The sequence below is a fragment of the Syngnathoides biaculeatus genome, chromosome 19 (assembly GCF_019802595.1).
Source record: "Syngnathoides biaculeatus isolate LvHL_M chromosome 19, ASM1980259v1, whole genome shotgun sequence".
NCBI classification, from domain to species: Eukaryota; Metazoa; Chordata; class Actinopteri; order Syngnathiformes; family Syngnathidae; genus Syngnathoides; species Syngnathoides biaculeatus.
This window is the reverse complement of record NC_084658.1, coordinates 15,855,959-15,880,613: the sequence shown is the minus strand read 5'-3', so window position 1 is coordinate 15,880,613 and position 24,655 is coordinate 15,855,959. Positions and strand designations below refer to the sequence as shown.

Here is a 24,655-nt window from a genome sequence, read left to right as displayed (position 1 = left end):
CGTTTAAATTTTCATAGACGTCTTAAGAACCGGTGTGTCTCACATTTCACACTGAGTAAGTACATTTGTGAGTAAATAAAGACGATAACATTATTTCATTTTGGTTGGCGGTTCCTGAGATCTTTCTCAAGTCAAATATACCTCGGCTTAATCATGGTCAGGGAAAAACAACTATTTGCATAAAGACATTTAGAAATTCAGTTTCCACTATCTGTCCCTTTTACTTGTAACAAGCGTAAAATGGGCTTTCAGGGGGGACCTGAGGAGACCGCAGATTTCCGAGGAGGTGACCCGACATTTAAGAAAGCTTTAAGGGGAGGCGCAGAGGACGGCACGCGTGAAAGCACCGTGTCCGTTCAACATCTCGCATATTAGCCCAAAACCAAAGTCCCCAAGCTTGCGAGACGCCACTGGATCCAATCTATTTCTACGGAGGATCTGCGCCTTTGTGCGGCGGGCCCTCGGGGACTTGTTTTCCAGATGCCCCCCCTGCTCGTCGCCCCCTCCGCCAAAAACAGACTTTCAAAGCTGCTCCATAAACCTTTTAGCTTCAATTTGTTCTGCCAATTATTATCCCGGCTCTGCCACTGTGATGGAAGCTGCTGCTGGGGAGGACCCCCCCCCCCCTTTCTGCCTTTTCTTCCGTGGGAAGGGGGAACTGTTCGGGCACCCGTTGACAGATTGACTTGGGTACTGAGCACGGACAAAGATGGCGGGGGAGGGAGAGGGGTGACGAGGGTGTTAAAGAACGACCTGCTCCACCAGCAAAAAGACGTGTTGAACCACGAAAGAAAATAATGTACATTTTCAGTTGATCAAAGAAATGGATCAGTAGATTTTTCTTTTTTTAATGCATCAGGACCTTCAAATTCAGACTTTGCAGATTTGTGAGGTGTAGTTGGTGGCAGGAGGCGATGGACCAGAGTGCAGGGAAGCACGGCGATTATTTAGTCGTGAAAACAAACAAAAACAAAAAAATACTAAATAAAATAGTAACTTATCAAGGTCCGAGAAAAATCAAGACTCAAAGTAACAAAGAAACAAAAGCCTCAAAACTTGGCAATGAACAATCCATAACAGGAACACTGACAAAACAGGCTAGAATGGATCAGGACCTTTCAGTTTAATTTGATTTTTAAAAAGACATTTTTTTTAAAAACAGCTTGGGACATTATCTTTTAAGTGAATTACATTTTATGACATTTTTCAATTTGGAAAAAAACTCTGTCAGGACCTTTTCTGGTGGAAATACATAAATATGTGTACAATACCGAAACTGTACTACGAGGGGAAGGAGAAAGTGAAGAATGATGACCTTGCACACCTGAAAAAAAAAAAAAAAGTCTAAAACCAGGAAGCAACATATTAAAGCCACGTTTTCATCATTTGACTTCATTGCGTTTTTAGAGAAGAGGGTGGGGGGGGGGCTCCTTAGAAAGTAGAACTTTCCATCACTTTGGTAAATCCAATATTTAAACACTTGCGCGTGTGTAATGAAAATCAAGAAGGCGTGCACGCAGCTCGCCTGTCCCCTCTCTAATATATTCTCATTTCACTTGCAACATGCTCCATCGCCTCTCCGATATGATTCTCCCGGGGAACAACGCGGCGTCGCCTGTTCTCTCCTGGCGCAGTTCATTCCGTGATTGCCGCCGCGAGACCCCCTCGCCTTCTCCCTAAACACGGATCATGTCTCCGTGACTGCCGCCCAATCCCCCCCCCCCCTCCCGCAGTTTGTGTGCGCCCGCTGCTGCCTCATTTTTCAGCATCTTTCTGCCAATTTGGGAAACTAATTGCTGCTCCTCTGACTGGCCATGTATGGAATAACATGAGAAGCTTTATCTTTTATGTCCATGAATCCCTCAGCAGGCTTCATTAACAGGACGCCACCGAGCAGTTCAGCCAAATCAGTTTTGGATCAAGTTTAGCTGCAATTCCACATCAAATCAAAGCTAAATGGCATCGTAACAGTGCAGAGGTTACGTCCATTCAAAATTCCAGGTAATAGCGCACAATCTTTCTCAACAAAACTAAGCCAGATCCTTCGTAGTTCGACAATTCATGTTTTTTTTCAGTGAAAGAAATCTTCAGCAATTTGTGGAAGAATACTAAACTCTTAATGCATCGTAATTGGACTGAATCCACAATCATAATTGGATTATTGGACGGTTCGGGCGTATAGCGTTATCTAGTATCAGCATCTGGCGGATGCCACCGGGTTCTCGTGAGGCTACCAGTACCAGCCCCCAATACTTCAGGCAAAATAATCTCACATTGAGTAATTCCTCCTCACCAGTAGTTGGCAGGTAGACACTCGTGAAATAATAAGATCCGTGCTTTATAATTAATAAATGTTTCGGAGAAAAAGGAACCGAGGACCAACTGGTGCATGTTTCTGGGGAACTCACGTCTTTTTCAAGTCACCCCTGTGGACACTGCCCCCACTATCCCATAAAAATACTGTTCCAACATTCCCCCATGAATCTTCAAAAACCAACAGTTACACATTTTTAAGGGAACCTGTACAAATGTGGTGGGACACAGAATTCTTGGACTGTTTTCTTTGAAGTGCAGTAACAAAAGGGACTGGTAATGCACAATTCCATGTGGGCAGGTAGTTTTCCCCCCACTGCTTACATCCTGGCCTGATTTCATCATCCTGCCCTCTATTACAAGCAACCCTCCCTGCCTCCTTCACCACCCGAGTCCACTCCTCCCTCTGAGCTCCGCGGATGGCCGCGTCACCAGGGTTGGCCGGGGGGAGGCCGTCCCGACGATTGTAAGGAGCCGGACAATTGGCCCGCGGCACCGATTGGCTCCCCGGATAAGAAGCGACGCCAAGTTGCGCACGCTACAAGACGGCGTTCAGACAGAGGAGACAAACAGTCCAAGAGGAGGAAACTTGCCAAAGCGCCGCTTGAGTGACGACTCAAGGTGACTTCGCCAGGACGGGAGATAAGATAAGAGATAAGAGACGGAGACCCAGCGTGAGGAGGTGAGACGAGAACGTTTGCGCTGCATGAAGAAGGATGTTGAGGGCTTACATTTCTGCATTGGCATTTCAAAACTTGATCAAAATCAATACAAATACTTTCTTGACCGACTTCAGTCAATCTCCACCAAGACTGGAAGAGTCACAAGAGAGGAATAGGAAAAAGGTGTGCAAATTATTATTTACTTTTGTACTCAAGTGCGCATCAGTGTACTGCACGTACTTTTTAAAAACTGAGTACAGCAGTACCACCAGTAGTTCTGCTCCATCTTTTCATACGCAGGTATCTGAATACAGGTACAGATTTTTTTTTTTTACTTCTAACAGAATCAAAAATATTTAAAATCAGTCTAGAACAATTTTAGTGCTTTTTGTTGTATTTTAAAAAACCTTGTTGAAATTTAATTTTTAAATAATAAACTAATGATTTTGGACCTTTTCCAATAGAAATGTAAAAAGTTGGGGTCTTTGCGTCAGGAAGCCTTTTTGTTTGACTTCAGTTTCTTCTCTGCCGAACTGATTGGCACCTTACATTGTCCGGCCGTGCTACGATGTCACAATGAGGAACGGCACCTCCAAACCGTCAGCCGGACTGGACCACTAACATGACTTCTGCTCATTGTGTTGCTGAAGGTTCAGGGGAACACGGCGGAACTTCTCTGCCGAGTTACAATGCCACAAGCGTCTCCTATTCCGAGCACGTCCAAACGCCGGTTGGCATTCAGACCTCAAAGCTCAAACCGAGCCAAGGTTTTACATTATGATGATCTGATTTTTTTTTTTTTTTTTTTTTTTGAAGACAGACGTTAGGTTGAGCTCGGAAGTCATTTTTTTCAGCAGCGTTTGCATATCAACTGACGGCACCCGTTGACTCTCACTGAGCTCGTCTGACTTAATTTGAATGGATCCGTGGCTTAATTTGACTGACGCTGATTGCAAACTCTCCCGGTTGATGTTTATGCCTGATGACATCATCCCCTTGCCGCCGCCGCCCGGGACCGCCGCCAGTTTATGTGATTTAATTTCCTCGTAAATGACAAGAGTCCTTTTACGGCGTTCTGCCGAGCGCTAAGTGAACCCGCAGGGCTTTAGCGTGAGAAGCCGCAGCCCACCGGGCTTTGGGCAAATACTGAAGACAAATTGTACACCTTTCGAATACCACATGTCAGGAAAAAGAATTGGGACGCTATTCACAGAGATAATATTCATCCATCTATTTTCTTAGCCGCCTATCCTCATGAGGGTCGCAGGAGTGCTGGAGCCTATCCCAGCTGTCAACGGGCAGGAGGCGGGACACACCCTGAACTGGTTGTCAGCCAATCACAGGACACATGAAGACACACACACACACACACACACACACAATCCCACCTAGGGGCAATTTAGAGTGTCCAATTAATGTTGCATGTTTTCGGGATGTGGGAGAAAACCCTGGGGAAAACCCACGCAGTCATGGGGAGAACATGCAAACTCCACACAGGCGGGGCCAGGATTGAAGCCGGGTCCTCAGAACTATGAGGCCAACGCTTTACCAGCTGACCCACCATGTCGCCCTGGCTAGACAATACCAATACAAACTATGCAAGTGAGGTGCGTGTATTGTTTTTGTCCACTTAGGGTCGCCATCATCACATTCTTCACTGTCGTATTGGTAGATGTGTGTGGCTATGGAAGTAAATAAGTGCCACCGGGATTTGAATTTGAAATGCCGCAGAAAACAGGATTTGAATTTGAAATGTAACGTGATCACATTTTCAATAGTTGCATTTCAGTGTAACTTTTCAATGTTAACAATTCAACTGGCTACAATTTGCTCTCTCAAATTCACCGTCTGTGCCACCAGGCAGGGTTACCTCAGGTCAGAACCGAACACCCAGCCAATCGCAGTTCCACTTAAGACACGTGACGTCACGTACTAAGTTCTGGAAAAAGTGTATTCTGATAGTTAATATTGAGGTTGAGGTGTCACTCCAGCTAGTTGTTCAGTCTTTAAAAGTCACATACGTTACCCAAAAGCCTCGCTGGGATGGAGCGTATAACATTGATTGTTTTTTAACAAATTGGCCGTGACCCTTCAAGCAGGCAGAGGGGGACGAGACCCCTATTTCACGGGTACTCCCACTTTTAAAGGTCTGCTTTCACGGCATGGGGGGGGGGCGGGTTCTTTTTGCGTCGGAGGTGGGTGTATAGCGCAGACTGTGAAATTAACACTTGATTGCGCTTCACATTTTCAAATTGTACGTTTGCGCCACACACCGAGATGACTTTGGTGATCTCATCCAATTTCATGGACAATCACACTAAGGAGAGCGGCAACCTCCAGCGAGGCCCAACAATCTTACAGCATCAGAATAGATAAAACCATTGATGTCGGAATGGGGTCTTTAAAGAAAATACAATGTGAAATGTCATGTAAATACATAAATACATTTCAACACTTGTACATACATTTTTTTTTTTTAAATGTAAACATCCAACTAGATAGGGATTTAAATATTGCAGAGAAAATTAGTAAAGAAAATAATAATCCTAAATTATGCTGTCAGCAAATGTAGTGCAGAATTTAAAAAAAAAATAAAAGAATGAATAGTTACTTCACCTTTGCAAATGTAACAAATGGCTCCTATTTGTAGGCGTTAAAATGTACCCACTCCTTTGCTACAGAATTCTTTATTTTCCGTAAAACCAAAACACCCAAGAAGTCTGTTAAAATGAAAAAAAAAAAAAAAAAAGAGAGATTTAGTCGGTGTGCCAGCTTTGCGGTGGCACGTATTGATGATGCGCTCGTCTCTATAGACCGCTTGCATTATTGTGCTGATGATGAAGTGTGTTGTTGCTGGTGCATTTAACGGAGCAGCAGGTGGAGTGCCACCGAGGCTGCGCTCCATCATTCCCTCGCAGCAGATGCTAGCGCTCTCCCTGCATCTCCTTCTGCTTTATTTGCCTTTTTACGATGTCAAACCGAACCCTGCGAATTTGCGAGCCGACATCGCCTACATAACGGAATGCAGTGGGAAAAATTAAGCTCCCCTCGTATGACGCCCCCCTGATCCCCCACCCCCTCGCCTGCCCCTCTTCACCCCACGCCAGCTGCTCACTTTTAAACAAGTGGCCGGGAAGTTTAAAGCGGCGTGCGTCGCCTCGAAACGCCGCAAAACGGGCAGTGACCTCGGAGGGGCGGAGTGGGAGCAAATTTGGCTACATTGTGGCGAGTGGAGAGGTTGAACCTCAGCCGTCCTGCCTGCCGCACGCACACAAAGAAGTCACGCCTACCCCTCTCCAGCCCCCCCCCCCCGAGGGGAGATTGATGGAGCGAGCTGGCAAATTGAGAAAGTCTGCAGACAGCGGCACAAAAGCTCTTGCTCTCACAAAAGCATCATGAAGTCTGACTGTCTATTCTCCTTACAAAGGCATCGCGGCCTCCCTGCAGTCAAGACGAAAACTTCTCGGCTCCTCCCACTTTGCTGCCTTTTTGACACTTAACACCTCCTGAGCAGATGCCCTTGTCCGAACCACGCAGGTGGCAAGAATTGCACGTCGCGAGGGTTGGGCCTTGCGTGACGTGACTTGACTTAAACTCAGTTTTCCAGTGATCCATTTTTACCAAAATGTTGCTAACCTCACCATTCCTGCCTGTCTAATAAACAGACATCTTTTCAATCATGAGTGCGGGAAGAGTTTTACAAGACTTGCTCAAGAGCGTTAACAGATTTGTTCTCCAAGATTTTTTAACACTTTAAACTGATTCATAAATGTATAACGACTAAAGATGACAATGGAAACGACCATTTTGGATATGGGAAGTTTCTGCCCAACAGTAAAAATACACAGTAGGCTGTAAATAAAAATCAAATAGCGGAAAGTGTCTGTTGCCGATACGCACGACTGCAATCGACAGGCGGGCCGATCGCTGTTGACAGGCTCTCGAATATCCACACACCCTCTCCTTTTGGTTCTTTTCCGCTTACTCTCTTTGTGTTATTAGAATTTTGCAACGGCGGCTCAGACAAACTGCTTGACAAAAACAGTTCTTGTGTTTCAATAAAAAAAAAATATATATACATATACAGTAGAGTACATGTGGCACTATAAAACATTCTTGCTTGGGGGTTGAGTGGACAACTGTGATTTATTTGCGATTGCTTTAACTTCAGATTACCGATAATGTTAATATCACACATTATCGAGTAACCGTTGCCCAGCCCTCACTATGTGAACAACTGCACTCACTACTTGCAGACAAACTACCAACTGGCATCAGTCAGAAGAGGACTCGAAAGAGGACAAGGACGGCGGACTTGATAATGGAACCCTGGTCCGCATCGTGGCTGTACGTGATGCTCTACGTGATGAGCCTTCTGGCCCAAGGCTTGCTGGGTAATCATCCCGCCAGCTCCCCGCAGAGGCTACAGAGGGTCAAACGAGGCTGGGTATGGAACCAGTTTTTCGTCCTGGAGGAGTACACCGGGCTGGACCCGCTTTACATCGGAAAGGTTGGTCAACACGCACACATACTGTACATGGATCCAGACGTCACTAAATGTCCCTTAATATTTGAACAACCTGATTCCAGACCTGCCGCGTATGTAAAGCGCTCAGACAACTTATTTTCTGGATTAAAAAAAATTAAATGAACTGCAAAAAAAAGGGCTAAAACAAAAAAAAGAATAAGAAGAATAAAAGATATATTTACCAAATGAGGAATGTACTAAATGAACCCAGAAACAAGCATATTTTGCCATGAGTGGAGCGCTTTCATCCCGTCTAGATTTGAGTTCTTGCGATATGAAAAGCCAGGCTTACGTAAGTGCTGTTTTTGTATCACGATTCTGAGCTGGTGGTTAGGAGCGCCACAAAGCCGGCGGCGACGGGCGTTTTTACAATGGGCCACTTTGACGGCCAGGGAATTGAACGCACGATCAATAGTTGTTAGGACATTCATTGAGGTAGCAAAGCTATAACTAAGGTGTAGGGTGTAAACATAAAAGAACATCTTGTGTGTCCTCGTAAGGCTTTGCTATGCATCCATTAGATGTTAGATGATGAGATGTTAAGAATCAGTACAAGCTAACACCTTTGGTTTCCACGGCAACCAAAGCCTGTTGAGTACGGTTCTCATCTGAAAGTTGGGATTTGGGACATGAGCTCCGAGAATGGATTAGGGGTTTGGGTTAAAGTTGGGTTTAGCTGGTTAGTTTTAGAACAGGACGAGGGTTATTGTTTGGGGTAAGGATAAAGTTAGGGTTAGTGGGTTGTAAATGGACGGCGATCGGGATTAAATATTATAGCTAATAAATTCTGATTCAAGTTAATGGGCCTATCAAATCACAAACTCATGAGAGAACTCCAGCCTCATCCTTAGACCCTGAATAGTCCATAAAAAATCTCTAGTTTTGTCCTGAGAAGTCTGCACAGAGAGTTTGCATTGAAGGTTGACTCGATGAACTCTGGTAGCGTTGTAGTATGAAGCCATCATCCTAAAAGTGGAGACTTTTAACCCTTAGATGCACGAGTGACAGGAACCTACACACTTCCATAAGTGGGTCAAAAATTACTTGCAATACAATCTGTGTTTCTATGCATGTTTTTGTCATTTTCGGTTAAGAATAATCACTGTGTAATATTTAGTATTATATTTAGGACAATACAAGAATGTTTTCACGTTTGAAATATCTTTATTTTTCACTTTTTAACATTGAAATATCTTTATTTTTCACTTTTTAACATTTCTGAAAAAGAAAATTATCCAAAACAGCAATAGAAAAATGTGAGCATCCATTGTGTGTGTGTCTGTCTCTGTGTAGAAGTGTCTAGTCACTGGTTGACAGTTCCTCTCTTTTCCTTGTTTTGCTTTCTTGTCTCATCACTGTATGCAATTGTTTCTGGTACATTACAGTTCCCAAACTTATTGTTGGCTTTCCGATCTTTGTGACTTGGGGAGATCTGACACCTTTTTCTCTTTGGTTGGCCGTGTATTTCTTTCCCATGTCTGGCTTTTGTCACCCCGCACCTTTCCACTGCTTCAATAATCGGGGTTTGCAGTTCGGGGCACCTTTCCAGTCGATTCCTTGTGTGTGGTGGGACAAGCTCCTTTGACAGCTGTTTGAGGAACAGCCATCGTGCATTGGTGACGCCGCTCTCGAAATCTGGGTGCTGAGCCATGAAAAAGGTGGAGGCATTCAAGACGTCGATGTCAATGTTGTTGTACCACAGCACCATGAGCCACCTCTGTGTTTGGGGCTTGCACATGTAGTTGCCAACCATCTGATCAATAGTGTCTAAAGCTCCTTTTGTCTTGTAAAATCCGATCACTTCTGGTTTTTACTTTCTGCTATGTTCATCCACTGCTTTGTTATCGTGCTCAGGAGCACAACAGCTTTTGCTTTCTTTCCGACATAGCTGACCACGGTAAGGCTGTTGTTGAATCCAAACTCTGTGCTGTAAACCTCCCTGGACTTGGAAGCTCTTCATCAGAGGAGGGATGTCTGGCTTGTTCTGACGTGGAGTCCCCACAATAGTGAGATCCTTCTCCAGGAGATGCTGCGCGAGTGGCACACTGGTGAAAAACTGATCCATGGTGATGTTGCGCCCTTTGTTTCTAAATTTACTACACAACTACTGGACAATGCTTTCTTCCAGATTGTTCTGAAGTTCTTCCCCTGGTTGTCTTCCCGTGTAAACTATACCATCTATTGCATAGGGGATGCGTGCATCACAAACCCAGAAGATCTTTCGGCCGTACTTGGCAGGCTTGCTTGGCATGTACTGTAGAAACTTGCACAAGTTGACACAATGACTGGGGATGAATCGCTGTCTGCAGTTGATCAGGAACAGGTCCCATACATAGCGGAAGGCTGGCATATGATCTGTTTCCAAGCGGAAGGCTCTGGTCCTCTTATCATCAAAGCGCAAGGTATGGCGAATGTCTTCCAAATCTTCCAACAGCCATCGTGGCCTCGTACATGGGATTATGTAGAGGACTTCCGAACAACTCACGGAGAGATACGTCGCAGTTCTTCTTTGTTGACATTTTTCCATTCTTTCCATTCCTCCGTCCTTCCAAGTTTGTGGACTTCATCACCTCTTGGATTCATCAGATCAGTGATAAAGAGCTCCCGTGCATCTTTGGGCGAGACAGTGGTGCTAAGTCCTTGTACAGGCCCTGACTGTCTTCTGAGTATATTGTGGCTCTGTGTTCTGCCCTGGGTGGGAGGAAACCCGTTCCAGTAAGAGCCCTTCTGACTCATTCTGTTGGACAAGATTCAGACACTTTCTTCTTCAGAGGACACATAAGAGGAATCTTCCGTGTCAGATTGATCCTGTTCAGTCGGATTTCCAGATGGGTGACTGCTACTGCCATCTGCACAATCGTCTGGGTCCTCATCAGAAATTTCAGATTCGGAGTCCAACCCCGTTACTGCCTCTTCATCATCCAGCATCTGTCGGACCATTTCAGCTGTGTATCTAGCAGCCATGACACCTTGGATGAGGAAAGACAAGAGGAGTGTTTTCAATAGATCAAGATGTAGCTATACAAATAAATACACACACAAACACACACATTACGTATAGTAATGTTAGCTAACTCATATTAGCTGGTTATCATACATGAGCACCACCTGCTTTCTCAGCACGGAAAGAAAATTTCACATATACACTGATTATGAAGTAGCCTAGTTTGTTGATAAATAATAAAATACTCTTTCACAAGACAATCATGAATGACATGCACGCGCACACAATGCATATAGTAAAGTTAGCTATCTTCGTTACCTAGCTAGTGTTAGCTAGTTATAAAGGAGGCCAATTTGTAGATAAATAATAGTCATGAAAGACACACAAACAATATTATATGAAGATAATACTTACACGTATCAGCTCTGTGTAAAATAATCTTCCTGAGGGGTCACACTTCTGATATAGTCAGCGTGGTTCACAGTTAATTTATTGCTGACAGCCAAAGTTGATTAGAATCAGTGGTTCTCGTTGGATTCCATAGAAAATGCACACGGGTCATATTTGAACCACTTATGGAAGCTTGGGGTAGTAATACAACAACTGAAATTTATTAAAATGTATCAGGGTTTGCAGTTGGGGGCACCTTTCCAGTCGACTCCTTGCGTGTGGTGTGACAAGCTCCTTTGACAGCTGTTTGGAGGAACAACCGTCGTGCATTGGTGACGCCGCTCTCGAAATCTGAGTGCTGAGCCATGAAAAAGGTGGAGGCATTCTGGGCGTCGATGTCAATGTTGTTGTACCACAGCACCATGGGCCACCTCTGTATTTGGTGCTTGCACGTGTAGTTGCCAATCATCTGGTCAATGGTGTCTACGGCTCCTTTTATCGCATTGTAAAATGTGATCACTTCTGTTTTTTTTCTTCATCCACTGCTTTGTCTCTCTGGACTTAGAAGGCTTCATCAGAGGAGGGATGTCTGGCTTGTTCTGATGTGGAGTCCCCACAAGAGTTACATCCTTCCCCAGGAGATTCTTGCGTGAGTGGCACTCTGGTGAAAAAGTTATTCATGGTGATGTTGCGACCTGTGTTTCTAAATCTACTACACAACTGCTGGACAATGTTTTCTCCCAGATTCTTCTGAACTTCTTTCCTTGGTTGTCGCCCCGTGTAAACTATACCCTCTATTGCATAGGGGATGCGTGCATCACAAACCCAGACGATCTTTAGGCCGTACTTGGCAGGCTTGCTTGGCATGTACTGTGGAAACTTGCACCTACCCCTGAATGGCACAAGTTGACACAATCACTGGGGATGAATCGCTGTCTGCAGTTGATCAGGAACAGGTCCCATACATAGCGGAAGGCTGCCATATGATCTGTTTCCAGGCGGAAGGCTCTGGTCCTCTTATCTTCAAATCTTCCAACAGCCATAGTGGCCTCGTACATGGGATTATGTAGAGGACTTCCGAACAACTCATGGTTAGATACACACCAGTTCTTTTCACTCCCTAAAAGCAGGGTCAATCCAATGAAAGCCACAAATTCTTCTTTGTTGACATCTTTCCATTCTTTGCATTCCTCCGTCCTTCCAAGTTTGTGCACTTCATCACCTCTTGGATTCATCAGATCAGTGATAAAGAGCTCCCGTGCATCTTTGGGCAAGACAGTGGTGGTAAGCCCTTGTACAGGCCCTGACTGTCTTCTGAGAATATTGTGGCTCTGTGTTCTGCCCTGGGTGGGAGGAAACCCGTTCCAGTAAGAGCCCTTTCGACTCATTCTGTTGGACATGATTTTGACACTTTCTTCTTCAGAGGACACACAAAAGGAATCTTCTGAGTCAGATTGATCCTGTTCAGTTGGATTTTCAAATGGACGACTGCTACTGCCACCTGGACAATAGTCTGGGTCCTCATCAAAAATTTCAGATTCGGAGTCCAACCCCGTTACTGCCTCTTCATCATCCAGCATCTGTCGGACCATTTCAGCTGTGTATCTAGCAGCAATGACACCTTGGATGAGGAAATACAAGAGTAGTGTTTTCAACAGATCAAGATGTAGCTATCCAAATAAATACACACACATACACACAACAACGCACACACACACACACACACATTACGGATAGTAATGTTAGCTAACTCGTCTTAGCTAGTTATAATACATGAGCACCACCTGCTTTCTCAGCACGGAAAGAAATTTTACACATACACTGGTTATGAAGTAGGCTAGTTTGTTGATAAATAATATACTCTTTCACAAGACAATCATGAATGACATGCACGCGCACACAATGCATATAGTAAAGTTAGCTATCTTCGTTAACTAGCTAGTGTTAGCTAGTTATAAAGGAGGCCAATTTGTAGATAAATAATAGTCATGAAAGACACACAAACAATATTATATGAAGATAATACTTACACGTATCAGCTCTGTGTAAAATAATCTTCCTGAGGGGTCACACTTCTGATATAGTCAGCGTGGTTCACAGTTAATTTATTGCTGACAGCCAAAGTTGATTAGAATCAGTGGTTCTCGTTGGATTCCATAGAAAATGCACACGGGTCATATTTGAACCACTTAAGGAAGCTTGGGGTAGTAATACAACAACTGAAATTTATTAAAATGTATCAGGGTTTGCAGTTGGGGCACCTTTCCAGTCGACTCCTTGCGTGTGGTGTGACAAGCTCCTTTGACAGCTGTTTGGAGGAACAACCGTCGTGCATTGGTGACGCCGCTCTCGAAATCTGAGTGCTGAGCCATGAAAAAGGTGGAGGGATTCTGGGCGTCGATGTCAATGTTGTTGTACCACAGCACCATGGGCCACCTCTGTATTTGGTGCTTGCACGTGTAGTTGCCAATCATCTGGTCAATGGTGTCTACGGCTCCTTTTATCTCATTGTAAAATGTGATCACTTCTGGTTTTTTTCTTCATCCACTGCTTTGTCGTGGTGCATCGTGCTCAGGAGCACAACAGCTTTTCTTTTCTTTCCGACATAGCTGACCATAGTAAGGCTGTCGATGAATCCAAACTCTATACTGTAAACCTCTCTGGACTTGGAAGGCTTCATCAGAGGAGGGATGTCTGGCTTGTTGTGATGTGGAGTCCCCACAATAGTGAGATCCTTCTCCAGGAGATGCTGCGCGAGTGGCACACTGGTGAAAAAGTTATCCATGATGTTGCTGCGACTTGTATTTCTAAATCTACTACACAACTGCTGGACAATGTTTTCTCCCAGATTCTTCTGAACTTCTTCCCTTGGTTGTCGCCCCGTGTAAACTATACCATCTATTGCGTAGGGGATGCGTGCATCACAAGCCCAGACAATCTTTAGGCCGTACTTGGCAGGCTTGCTTGGCATGTACTGTGGAAACTTGCACCTACCCTTGAATGGCACAAGTTGACACAATCACTGGGGATGAATCGCTGTCTGCAGTTGATCAGGAACAGGTCCCATACATAGCGGAAGGCTGCCATATGATCTGTTTCCAGGCGGAAGGCTCTGGTCCTCTTATCTTCAAATCTTCCAACAGCCATAGTGGCCTCGTACATGGGATTATGTAGAGGACTTCCGAACAACTCATGGTTAGATACACACCAGTTCTTTTCACTCCCTAAAAGCAGGGTCAATCCAATGAAAGCCACGAATTCTTCTTTGTTGACATCTTTCCATTCTTTGCATTCCTCCGTCCTTCCAAGTTTGTGCACTTCATCACCTCTTGGATTCATCAGATCAGTGATAAAGAGCTCCCGTGCATCTTTGGGCAAGACAGTGGTGGTAACCCCTTGTACAGGCCCTGACTGTCTTCTGAGAATATTGTGGCTCTGTGTTCTGCCCTGGGTGGGAGGAAACCCGTTCCAGTAAAAGCCCTTTCGACTCATTCTGTTGTACATGATTTTGACACTTTCTTCTTCAAAGGACACACAAAAGGAATCTTCTGAGTCAGATTGATCCTGTTCAGTCGGATTTCCAGATGGACGACTGCCACTGCCACCTGGACAATAGATTTCAGATTCGGAGTCCAACCCTGTTACTGCCTCTTCATCATCCAGCATCTGTCGGACCATTTCAGCTGTGTATCTTGCAGCCATGACACCTTGGATGAGGAAAGACAAGGAGTGTTTTCAATAGATCAAGATGTAGCTATACAAATAAATACACACACAAACACACACATTACGTATAGTAATGTTAGCTAACTCATATTAGCTGGTTATCATACATGAGCACCACCTGCTTTCTCAGCACGGAAAGAAAATTTCACATATACACTGATTATGAAGTAGCCTAGTTTGTTGATAAATAATAAAATACTCTTTCACAAGACAATCATGAATGACATGCGCGCGCACACAATGCATATAGTAATGTTAGCTTTCTTAGTTACCTAGCTAGTGTTAGCTAGTTATAAAGCAGTCCAATTTGTAGATAAATAATAGTCATGAAAGGCACAAAAAATATTATATGAAGATAATACTTACACGTATCAGCTCTTACTGTGTAAAATAATCTTCCTGAGGGGTGACACTTCTGATATAGTTTGTGTGGTCCACAGTTAATTTATGGCTGACAGCAAAAGTTGATTAGAATCAGTGATTCCCACAGAAAATGCATGCGTGTCATTTTTGACCCACTTATGGAAGCTTGGGGTAATAATACAAAAACTCAAATTTCTTAAAATGTATAAAAGTTAACATTGTGAATGACATAAAAAAACATGTTTTTGAGGAATACCTGGAATATGAAATAAATTTTATTTCATATATTTCAAGAAAACAACCTCACCGGGTGAATTTTTGACCCACATATGCATCTAAAGGTTAAGACTGAAGCAAACCCACCTAATGAGGGTGGAGTTGGGGGGATCTGGGGGAAATTTCCCCCAAAAAGTCACGTGCCACGATGGGTTTGAGAGCTAACGAGTCCTAAGGGAACGGCAGCTTGGAAATCCAAAAGAAGAAGTGCACCATTTCTATTTGTGGACTTTGAGATCGGCCTTTGGGAAAGACGCTCTGAATCTACTCCGACCGTTCAACAGATCGCATGTTTCGAATTTTCTTGACTTACTAAGACTGGGTGATGGGATCTAAATTTTTTTTCCTGTTTTATTTTCAACAGAAATCCGATTTTCAACTATTTCCTTTCTGTCTTTATAGACACCAAATGAATAAGTGCTCTACCTGTTGGAAAAATGTCATTTCTCGCAGTTGCTCCTGTTGATTAACATACAAGATGGCTGTCAAGGGGTCCTTTTAGAGGGACTGTTTGGCGACAGGCAGGCCCTTGACAAAGGGGCGAGTGATTTCCAATCATCAGGCTGCCATTTGCACTCCCAGGGCACAAAAGGTTTCTGATTGCGCCGCACGGTCGTCCCTGGCAACAAAAGGGCACTGATTTTGTGATTCTTTGATTAGGACTCACCGCACCGACGCCATTTTGCCACCAGTTTAATAGCAGCGATGTCAACATGTGCTTTTGTGCTTTTTTTGGGGGGGCTTTGAAATGTCAAAATTTGCATTGATTCTGCCACTTATTCTCCACTGCGTTGTTTTTAATTAATAGAATTTGCAATGACTCCCTTGGGGATCAATAAAGGATGATCTCATTTAAATACAATCATCAGGTGGCCCGGTGACATTTTCTTAGTATAAAAACGGGCCTTGCATCCACCACCTGATGGGTGAAGTAACGGGTTTTGGTTGATGGGTAGAAAACTGGAAGAACGTTAGGATTTGAGTTGGTTTTAGTAAACATGTCGAGGTTGGGAGGGTATTTGTGTTTTTTGTTGAATATCTAAAAAAAATGTCAGACATTATTATAGAAATGGACATTTCAGGGAGAAAATCAAAGAAGGGGTGTCATATTTAGCCCCGTTTACATGTTCAAAAGAGTAGGAAAAGTCGTAATCGGTGTTCTCTGCAATTTTTTTTATGACTGTAATATAAATATAAACTGAGAATTACAATTAGGGATTCAATTGATTGTACAGATTGTAAAAACCTTGGCGCCGATATACTGTCGAGGACATAAAAAAGGCAACGCAGATGTGGGAAACATGAATGAAATCGTCCTTTTATAAGCCTCTTTCGATGTTTATACACGGTTGCCATGGCAACTCTTTCACAATACCACAGTGATTGTCTCTTGACAACAATTTGTGTTTGTGCCTTTGTGTTATAGTAAAGTGGTGAGATGACGATTTTGGGGCTGTTTCTGAGTTGAGGGTTACGGTTACGATTGGGTTTAGTTAGGGGTTTGGGTTGGGTTTGGAGTTCGTTTTAGGAGTTAGGGGTTACAGGCAGTATTATGTTTTAGACAATGTCCTTCATTGCCAAATAGGGAGTGAGATATAGCTTTAGGATGTGTTGTTTTGCTGCAGCTCCACTCTGACATGGACAAAGGTGACGGCTCCATCAAGTACATCCTGACGGGCGACGGCGCCGGCACCACCTTCACGATTGACGACAGCACAGGTGACATCCACGCCATCCAGAGGCTGGACCGCGAGGTCAAGTCCCAGTATGTGCTGCGAGCGCAGGCCAGAAACCGCCTCACCGACAGGCCTCTCGAGCCCGAGTCAGAGTTCATTGTCAAGATTCAAGACATTAACGACAACGAGCCCAAGTTCCTGGACGGACCCTACCGGGCATCGGTGCTGGAAATGTCAAAAATAGGTATGTTTGGGGTTTCTTTACTTTTTAAAGAGCTGATAAATGATGGAAAACTTTTGACATGTCCCACAATGTCAGAAACCCTGATCCCACTTGAAACCATCACTCAAAAAGATTAAAAAAGGGACATTGTTTCTAGTACACACCCAACTTTCATATTCTCCAGCACCTTCATTCCTTTTAGCTCCTGATGCTATCACTACTCGGGCAAGTTACGCAAGCGTTTTCTCTCAAAGATGATAAATATGCTATTCAAAAATGACTACAAAACAAATGAATGAATTAAGCCACTATTCATTGATTTTGGTTGAATTGTATACGCTGTTATTTGATGCGCTTGGGCCAAAGCCGTGTCTAATGTGTAAATACTGTTTTGGTGCCCTCTGGTGGCACCTTGGTGCTAGCTAACTATTTTGAATTGAAGGGGAGGCACTTCATTTAGTCAGTCCAGAGTCTTGTACATATTCGCTTTGCCACCATATTGTGGTGTCTATAGTAAATTTAATATCACAGGTATAAGGCAATAATCCTTCCTTGCACTGTTTCATCCTCGCCAGGAACGCCAGTGATCCAGCTGACCGCCACTGACGCGGACGACCCGACATACGGCAACAGCGCCCGTGTGGTCTACAGTATCCTGGAGGGTCAGCCTTACTTCTCGGTGGACGCAAAGACCGGTATGCGAGGCTTCTTGATCACACAGTCTCCAACAAATGTCATAGTCTCCTTTAGTCAGAGACTTGGGGATTTGAGTCAATGGGATTTGGACTGACATCTGTTTGAATGATCTGATTTGGGTCTTGACTTTAGATACGCTGTGACTAGTCTTGCCCAAGATAAAATTTCTAGGAACTTGCTTGAGACTAGAAGGAAGGGAGCTGAGACTTACCCAAGATGTGAACGTCTTACTTGATCCCATCTCTGGGCTGACGGTTCATTTCCACGCGGAGGGAAACGATTTCGATTTCAGGGTTGGCAGTAACGTCCCACTTGTCTCTTCAGGCGTGGTGCGGGTCTCGCTGGCTGACATGGATCGGGAGACCAGGGAGAACTACACGGTGGTCATTCAGGCCAAGGACATGGGCGGCCAGCTGGGCGGGCTCGCCGGAACCACACGCGTGGACATCTCGCTCGGCGACGTCAACGACAACCCACCCGTCTTTGATCAAAGTGAGACAACACATGCTTCTCAGCATTTTCAATACGATCTGATTTACATTTGCAATTAGATGAACCCAAATCAGATCGCCCTCTTGCATTATTCGTCCCCAGCCAATTAGTGCCACCTGCCTGAATGATAAGATACTAAGCCCGAATTCGGGCTGCCAATTGGGTTCCAAGCCTTGTACGGGTTTTCAACTGGGGTTGGTTTCACAAAGTAGGGTGTCAATGTCAGGATTAGGTTTTCAAGATAGGGTGAAATTTGTAAACCATGGTTATACTCTCAAGTCAACGTTAGGGTTCCACTGGAAGATTTCGACCCTAGATATGATTTTAAACAAGTGTCGGGGGTTCAAATGATGTTTCAGAGCAGGGTTTGAAATTAGGGTTTGATGCCTGGGTAAGTGGGTTAGTGTTACAGAAAAAACAAACAATCAATAGAAATAGACATAACTCCAACATTACAGCTTTTATGATTAAACAAATACGTTACCAATTTTTTATGAAGTTATCTTGAAAATAATACAAGTATTATTTATAGATGGATATTTGTATTTTCTCCCCATTCATTTATATTGCTCTTTCTTGAGGTCCACTTCCACCGTGGCTGTTTGGCTCCCTCTGGTGTCCATTAGTGGAATGACAGCTGTGCCTCTCCCTAGGGTTGTACCAGATGAGCGTGCCCGAATCCGCCTCGATGGACTCAGAGGTGGGTCGGATCCGGGCCACAGACCGCGACGTGGGCATCAACGCTGACATGACGTACAGCGTGATTGACGGCGACGGCAGAGACACCTTCGGGATCGCCACCGACAGCAGTAACAGATACGCCATCATCACCGTCAAGAAGGTAGCCCCACACCGTTAGGCTTTCAAATTTGGATTTTGACCAGGGGTTTTGGTTTTGGGTTTCAACAGAAATTTGGTATGAAAGTTGGGTTTCAAGACAATTTTAGGGTTTAAAACAAGTGCTTCCAATTATGTTTATGTGGTGTGCAGTGTAAAAAGCACAAGCTGTCTTCTGCGTTTTGCATTCAGCCGCTGGACTTTGAGGCCAAGCGGAGTTACACCCTGAAGGTACAGGGCGCCAACACACACGTGGAAGACGTCACCACACTCCGCGATGTCAGCACGTTCCGCGACGTCACAATCGTGCACATCAGCGTGGACGACGTGGACGAGCCGCCCGTCTTTGACGCGCCCGCTTACCTTTTGGAAGTGGACGAGGACGCCGAAGTGGGCACGCTGGTCAGGACGATGGGCGCCAGGGACCCGGACGGCGACAACAACACTGTGAGGTCAGAGGTCATGCCGTAGACACTTCATGAAGGACGCGTGCCATAACCCTTTAATTAGAACAGACAGTGTTCAGGTGTACTGAATATTGCAGCTTTGGACAGTAAAGAATGAGTCAAGCGCAATGTTGCTTGTTACCTGCAGAGGGCAGACGTACATCTTAAACGAGAAATCACAGGTGCCGATCATCTTTTCCTTTTCTCTTCTTTCTTATCCTCCTTCACCTACTTCTCCTCTTTCCTTCTCTCCACCTCCACTTCCTCTCCCTCCATTCTTTTCATCCTCCTCCTCTTCAGGTACTCCTTGGATCGGTCCAGCGACCCCGACAAGTTCTTCTACGTGGACATCACGTCTGGGGCTCTGATGACATTGCGTCCGCTGGACCGCGAGCAGCTAGGATGGCACAACATCAGCGTCCTGGCCATGGAGATGAGTGCGTGTGGCGACCTTTGACATGTCGGCCAAAATGTGCCCTGATAATTAACGGGGTCAAAGCTTGCGTTCTCTGTGTGGGTCAGACAATCCCTCTCAGTTGTCCAGCGCGGCCGTGGCCATCCGCGTGCGGGACGTGAACGACAACGCCCCCACGCTCAGCGACTACCTGGAGGCCTACGTGTGCGACGGCGCCAGGGCAGGACAGGTAAGGCGCGCCGCGTGACAGGAAGCGTGGGCTGCCGGCCGCCCCGTTATCTGACAGTCTTCGACGTCGTAGTTGATCCAGGCGGTGACGGCTGTGGATCCTGACGAGCCTCCCGGCGGACATCACTTCTCTTACGCTTTAGCGCCGCATGCAGCCAACAACCCGAACTTCACCCTGCGAGATAACCAAGGTTAACACTTGCACTCATCAAGAAATAATTTGAAAAAATATTTTACAAAACAGATTTTGCTGAAATGAAAAGGTATGAGCAGAACAAAAGATACAGGCAAACTCCACACAGGCAGGGCCTGGATTTGAACCCCGGTCCTCGGAACTGTGAGGCCTATGCTCTACATTGCTCCACCGTGCCGGCCCAAACTGAAAGCAATATAAATAATACAAAATACCAAAATATTTTATTTTAAATGCCACAAACAAAAACATTTTGAAAATAAAACATTAGAAAAGTGTTAGTGAAATTTGAATACTACAAGCAAATAGAAAAGAAAATTACTAGCGAAACGTACATTTATATTAGGAGAAACACAAATATATAAACCATAAATACCAGCATTATTTAGAGAATATTGGTCAAATATACACACAAGGGAAAATACTTCAATATTTGAAATGGTAAGATAGCTACTTATTTCCAGCCCCTTCTTGATACTAAGCTAATATTAGCATAACAGCATATTAACCCAGTTCTTGTGTGGTTAAGACAACACAGCGTGGGTGTTGACGCGTCGCGGCGGCTGGTCCCAGCGTGAGCAGACCATCTTCTACCTTCCCATCACGGTGGCGGACGGGGAGCCTCCGTTGCACACCAGCACCTCCACGCTGAGCGTGCGCGTTTGCGCCTGCGACCGCGATGGAAATATCATGACCTGCAACGCGGAAGCTCACAGCCTGCCTGCCAGCCTCAGCAGGGCGGCGCTCATCGCCATCCTCGCTGCCATCTTTGTGCTCCTGGGTAAGGGCCACACCACAAGTCTCGGACTGAGAAACTAACTAAGACAAATTTTTCAAGCTTACTAACTATAAAACCTCAAACTTGCCCTCATAAAACTCTGATCCCAAAGCTTACATTGGCGCAGAAGCTAGTTGGGCTGATGGTGTACATTTTTTTGTTTTTTTTCAGTGATGATCCTGCTGATGCTCTCGCTGCGGACGCACCGCAAGAAGCCATATCTTAGCGACGAGGAGGAGAACGTACACGAGAACATTGTCCGCTACGACGACGAGGGCGGCGGCGAGGAGGACACGGAGGCCTTTGACATCGCTGCCATGTGGAATCCGCGGGAAGTGCACCCACAAGCAAGTGAGCCGCGGCAGGACATGCTTCCGGAGATCCAGAGCTTGTCTCGCTACGTACCCATGGCTAGCGGCGGCAGCGGCGTTCACGGCTACGTCCTGTCGAAGCTCCTGGAGGCCGACGTGGACCCGTGCGCACCCCCCTACGACTCCCTGCAGACGTACGCCTACGAGGGCGAGGGCTCGGTGGCCGAGTCGCTCAGCTCGCTGCAGTCGGGCACGTCCGGCGGCGACCACGAGTACGACTACCTCAACGACTGGGGGCCGCGCTTCAAGAAACTGGCCGAGATGTATGGCGTGCTGGACATTAACAATCCCCCCATGTGGTAGCAGCACACACGGCCCACAAGACACAACACAGAACACCAGACTGACTGAATTCTACATAGGCGGGCCTGTTTTATCTCTTCAGTGGCTCCTTGACAAGATAGTTGCCAAGATCCGAGATGGACACCATCCTCAGATATGTGGGCACCGTGCGGCCATTAAGAATCATCCAAATGAACATAAAGCACCAGAGACTAAAGTCCGCCTTAATGGGCTTGGTTTGGTGGGTTCCAATTCAGAGGCTGATGAGTGTCTGCAAGTCGAGCACGTATGACCATAAAGCTGGCAGGGAAGAACGATAAACAATTCCCAGCAGAAAAATGCCAACACTGCCGCCTCATCGGTCTGGAGCCTAATTTCTTTGTGTTTATTTGTGTTGACGCTAACTTATTTGATTACAAAAGCTAGATAGACAGCGTGCTTGACGCTAACATTCCTGCCACCTGGTAGCAACACGCGCAGCCTTCAAGAACAATCCAGAAAACAAAGCACCAGAAGGTGAGTGAATTCTGTCTCGATTGGCCTGGTTTAAGCCTCCCTTGGCGCCTCAGTAGGTTAACTATGTTGTCTATGCTGCTGGAGCACTTCAAGAAACCGGATGAGTGTGCTGGATGCAAGCAATCTGCCGATGTGAAAGAACTCAAAAGCACCAGAGACAGACTGTATTCCGCCTCAACGGGTCTGGTTCAGTGAGTTCCAAGTCGCAGCCTCCTGAGAGCCAACATCAAAGCACATTTAAAAAAAGAATACCACCACAAAAGAAGGATGGATTGGAGTCCCAACAGAAAAACTCAAACACTGCCACCGCCTCATCGGGTCTGAAGCCTAATTTATTGGTGTCTATTTATGTCGGATCTACGTTGTTTAGGGATGTCACAAATTGGCATTTCAAGTAGCTGGTCGGGATGTGCAAAAGAATTCAAAGCACCAGAGTCGGACTGAATAGCGCCTCGAAGGGCCTGGTTTTGATCCTCCAGCGGCGCCCCAAGTCTGAGTCTCCGGAGAGCCAACTTCAAAGCACATGGGAACAAAAAAGAACCACACAAAAGAGTTGTGAATGATTCCCAGCATAAGAACACCGCCACCGCCTCATCGGGTCTGGAGCAGAACTTATTGTTGTCTATTTGTTTTAGAGCTAGCTTATTTGAGGACAGGAAAAAATCTGTTCACTCAAATGAGAAGTCGTGACGAGCGCCTTTTAATTCGGGACACCATCGTGCCAGCAGAGTCTGACGGCCGCAGGCCTCGACGGGTTGGCTAAATCGTCGCCGCCATGCTAACGCTACTTGACCGTGGAGCCTGTGGAGCGCAAAGACACTGTCATCGATCTGCATTAAGTGCCAAAACTAGGAAGAACATTTTGGATTTAAAACAAACAAAAGAGAACCAAAAGAAAAAGAAATCTTTGTGATGGTACTTTTTGATCTTTCTACTTGAACATGTGTGAACGCTCATGCTACGCTAACGTAGTATGTGAATGTCTGTACTTTTTTGTATTCTTGCTAATAAAACACTAAAAAGATCCTTTGGTGTGCTAAATATATTCCAACAAACTTGTGGTAGAGTAGTAGTAGTGGTGTTAGTAATGGATGTTTAAAGTTGTAATGGTAGTGAAAGTAGTCGCTGTAACAGTAGCAGTGGCAATGGTAGCAGTAGAAGCGGATACTGGTAGACGTAGTAACAATAGTAAGGGTAGTATAAGTCGGGTTGTTACTAGTAGTAGTAGTAGTAGTAGTGATGGTGCTACTGATAGTAGTCGTCGTGGTAGAAATAGTTGGCGTTCTGATTAGCGCTAACAGTCAAGGTGATAGTTGTAGTAACGGCTGTTATATTAACAGTAGTAATGCTCTCGTAGTAATAATTCCTGCTTTGCGACATTCACACAAGCTGAAAAAGATGTAGAAGTGGGCACTCAAACGTCGTCCTTGAAGCACCCTCACACCGGAACTTCAGCAGCTCACACAACTTCCTGCTTTTGTTTGTATGTCCCAAATGAGAAATCTCGTAACGCACTCCATAATTTGCCTTACTTTTACATTAAATTAAAAAAAAAAAAAAACAAGAAAAGGGATACATCGGTTGCTTCAGGACAATTTGGATTGCCGTCTAAGCTTAGTTTAGCAAAAGGCTATTATCCAAACTAGTAATCGGCAGAAAAAAAAGTCTGAATATTCCACCTTATAAAACAAAATGTCCCACATTAGAGATGTATAGAGCATTAAAAATGAAAAGATACTACGTACATACAACGAGCAGAGAACTTTAAACATTCTACATTTGCGCTATTATGATGTAAATATGGTTAGCGCGATAGTGTAATTACCATACCATTCAAATGTTTTCAGAAAACACACAACAATACACAAAATCCAGTTTATGGATCACTAATATACTATATCAATACTAAGCACCCACGGACAGGTGCATTTTTTTATGACTACTAACATGTATTTTATTGCCATTTACTTGGTTTTAAATGTATAGTATAAACTCTGTACATAATTTGAGACTAAAACAGGGAGCAGAATGACTAATTTGGGAAAACATAATGCATGCAACATGCGCCCGCTTTGGGCATGACATTTTTTATAAAACACACTGTTCAACGGTGACCTCTGGTTACTTCTAACTGTGTACATAAATACAGGGCAATCATAACAAAATTTAAAATATGAGTCCAAACAACCAAAATAATGATGCCAAACTTCAGACATAAAAATGTAGACCGAATGAAACGGGCTATTGCACTTACAAGTTGTATTTCGTAAATAACTACAAATATGAGACAGAGATTATGA

The 24,655-nt window shown here is 44.8% G+C and overlaps 2 protein-coding genes across 13 annotated transcripts in view; one reads left to right on the top strand and one right to left on the bottom strand.

The window, feature by feature from the left end:
• drosha (drosha ribonuclease III) overlaps positions 1-19,620 on the bottom strand; it is a 179,746-nt gene extending 160,126 nt beyond the window's left edge. For 8 of the 12 annotated variants that reach the window (XM_061804976.1, XM_061804975.1, XM_061804974.1 and 5 more), the window contains exon 1: positions 19,490-19,620. The gene's annotated coding sequence lies outside the window, so the exon portion shown is untranslated. Of the gene's footprint in view, positions 1-18,008; positions 18,144-19,489 lie in introns of those variants that run through there. The other 4 variants (XM_061804980.1, XM_061804977.1, XM_061804978.1 and 1 more) reach the window with 4 other exon arrangements.
• On the top strand, positions 7,223-23,237 carry LOC133492584 (cadherin-20-like). The gene is made up of 11 exons (XM_061804999.1): positions 7,223-7,485; positions 16,828-17,122; positions 17,677-17,796; positions 18,122-18,289; positions 18,943-19,130; positions 19,319-19,578; positions 19,873-20,009; positions 20,095-20,216; positions 20,289-20,406; positions 20,938-21,189; positions 21,358-23,237. The coding sequence occupies exons 1-11, from the start codon at positions 7,297-7,299 to the stop codon at positions 21,858-21,860; spliced, it is 2,352 nt and encodes a 783-aa protein (XP_061660983.1). The 5' UTR covers positions 7,223-7,296; the 3' UTR covers positions 21,861-23,237.
• The last annotated feature ends 1,418 nt before the right edge of the window (positions 23,238-24,655 follow it).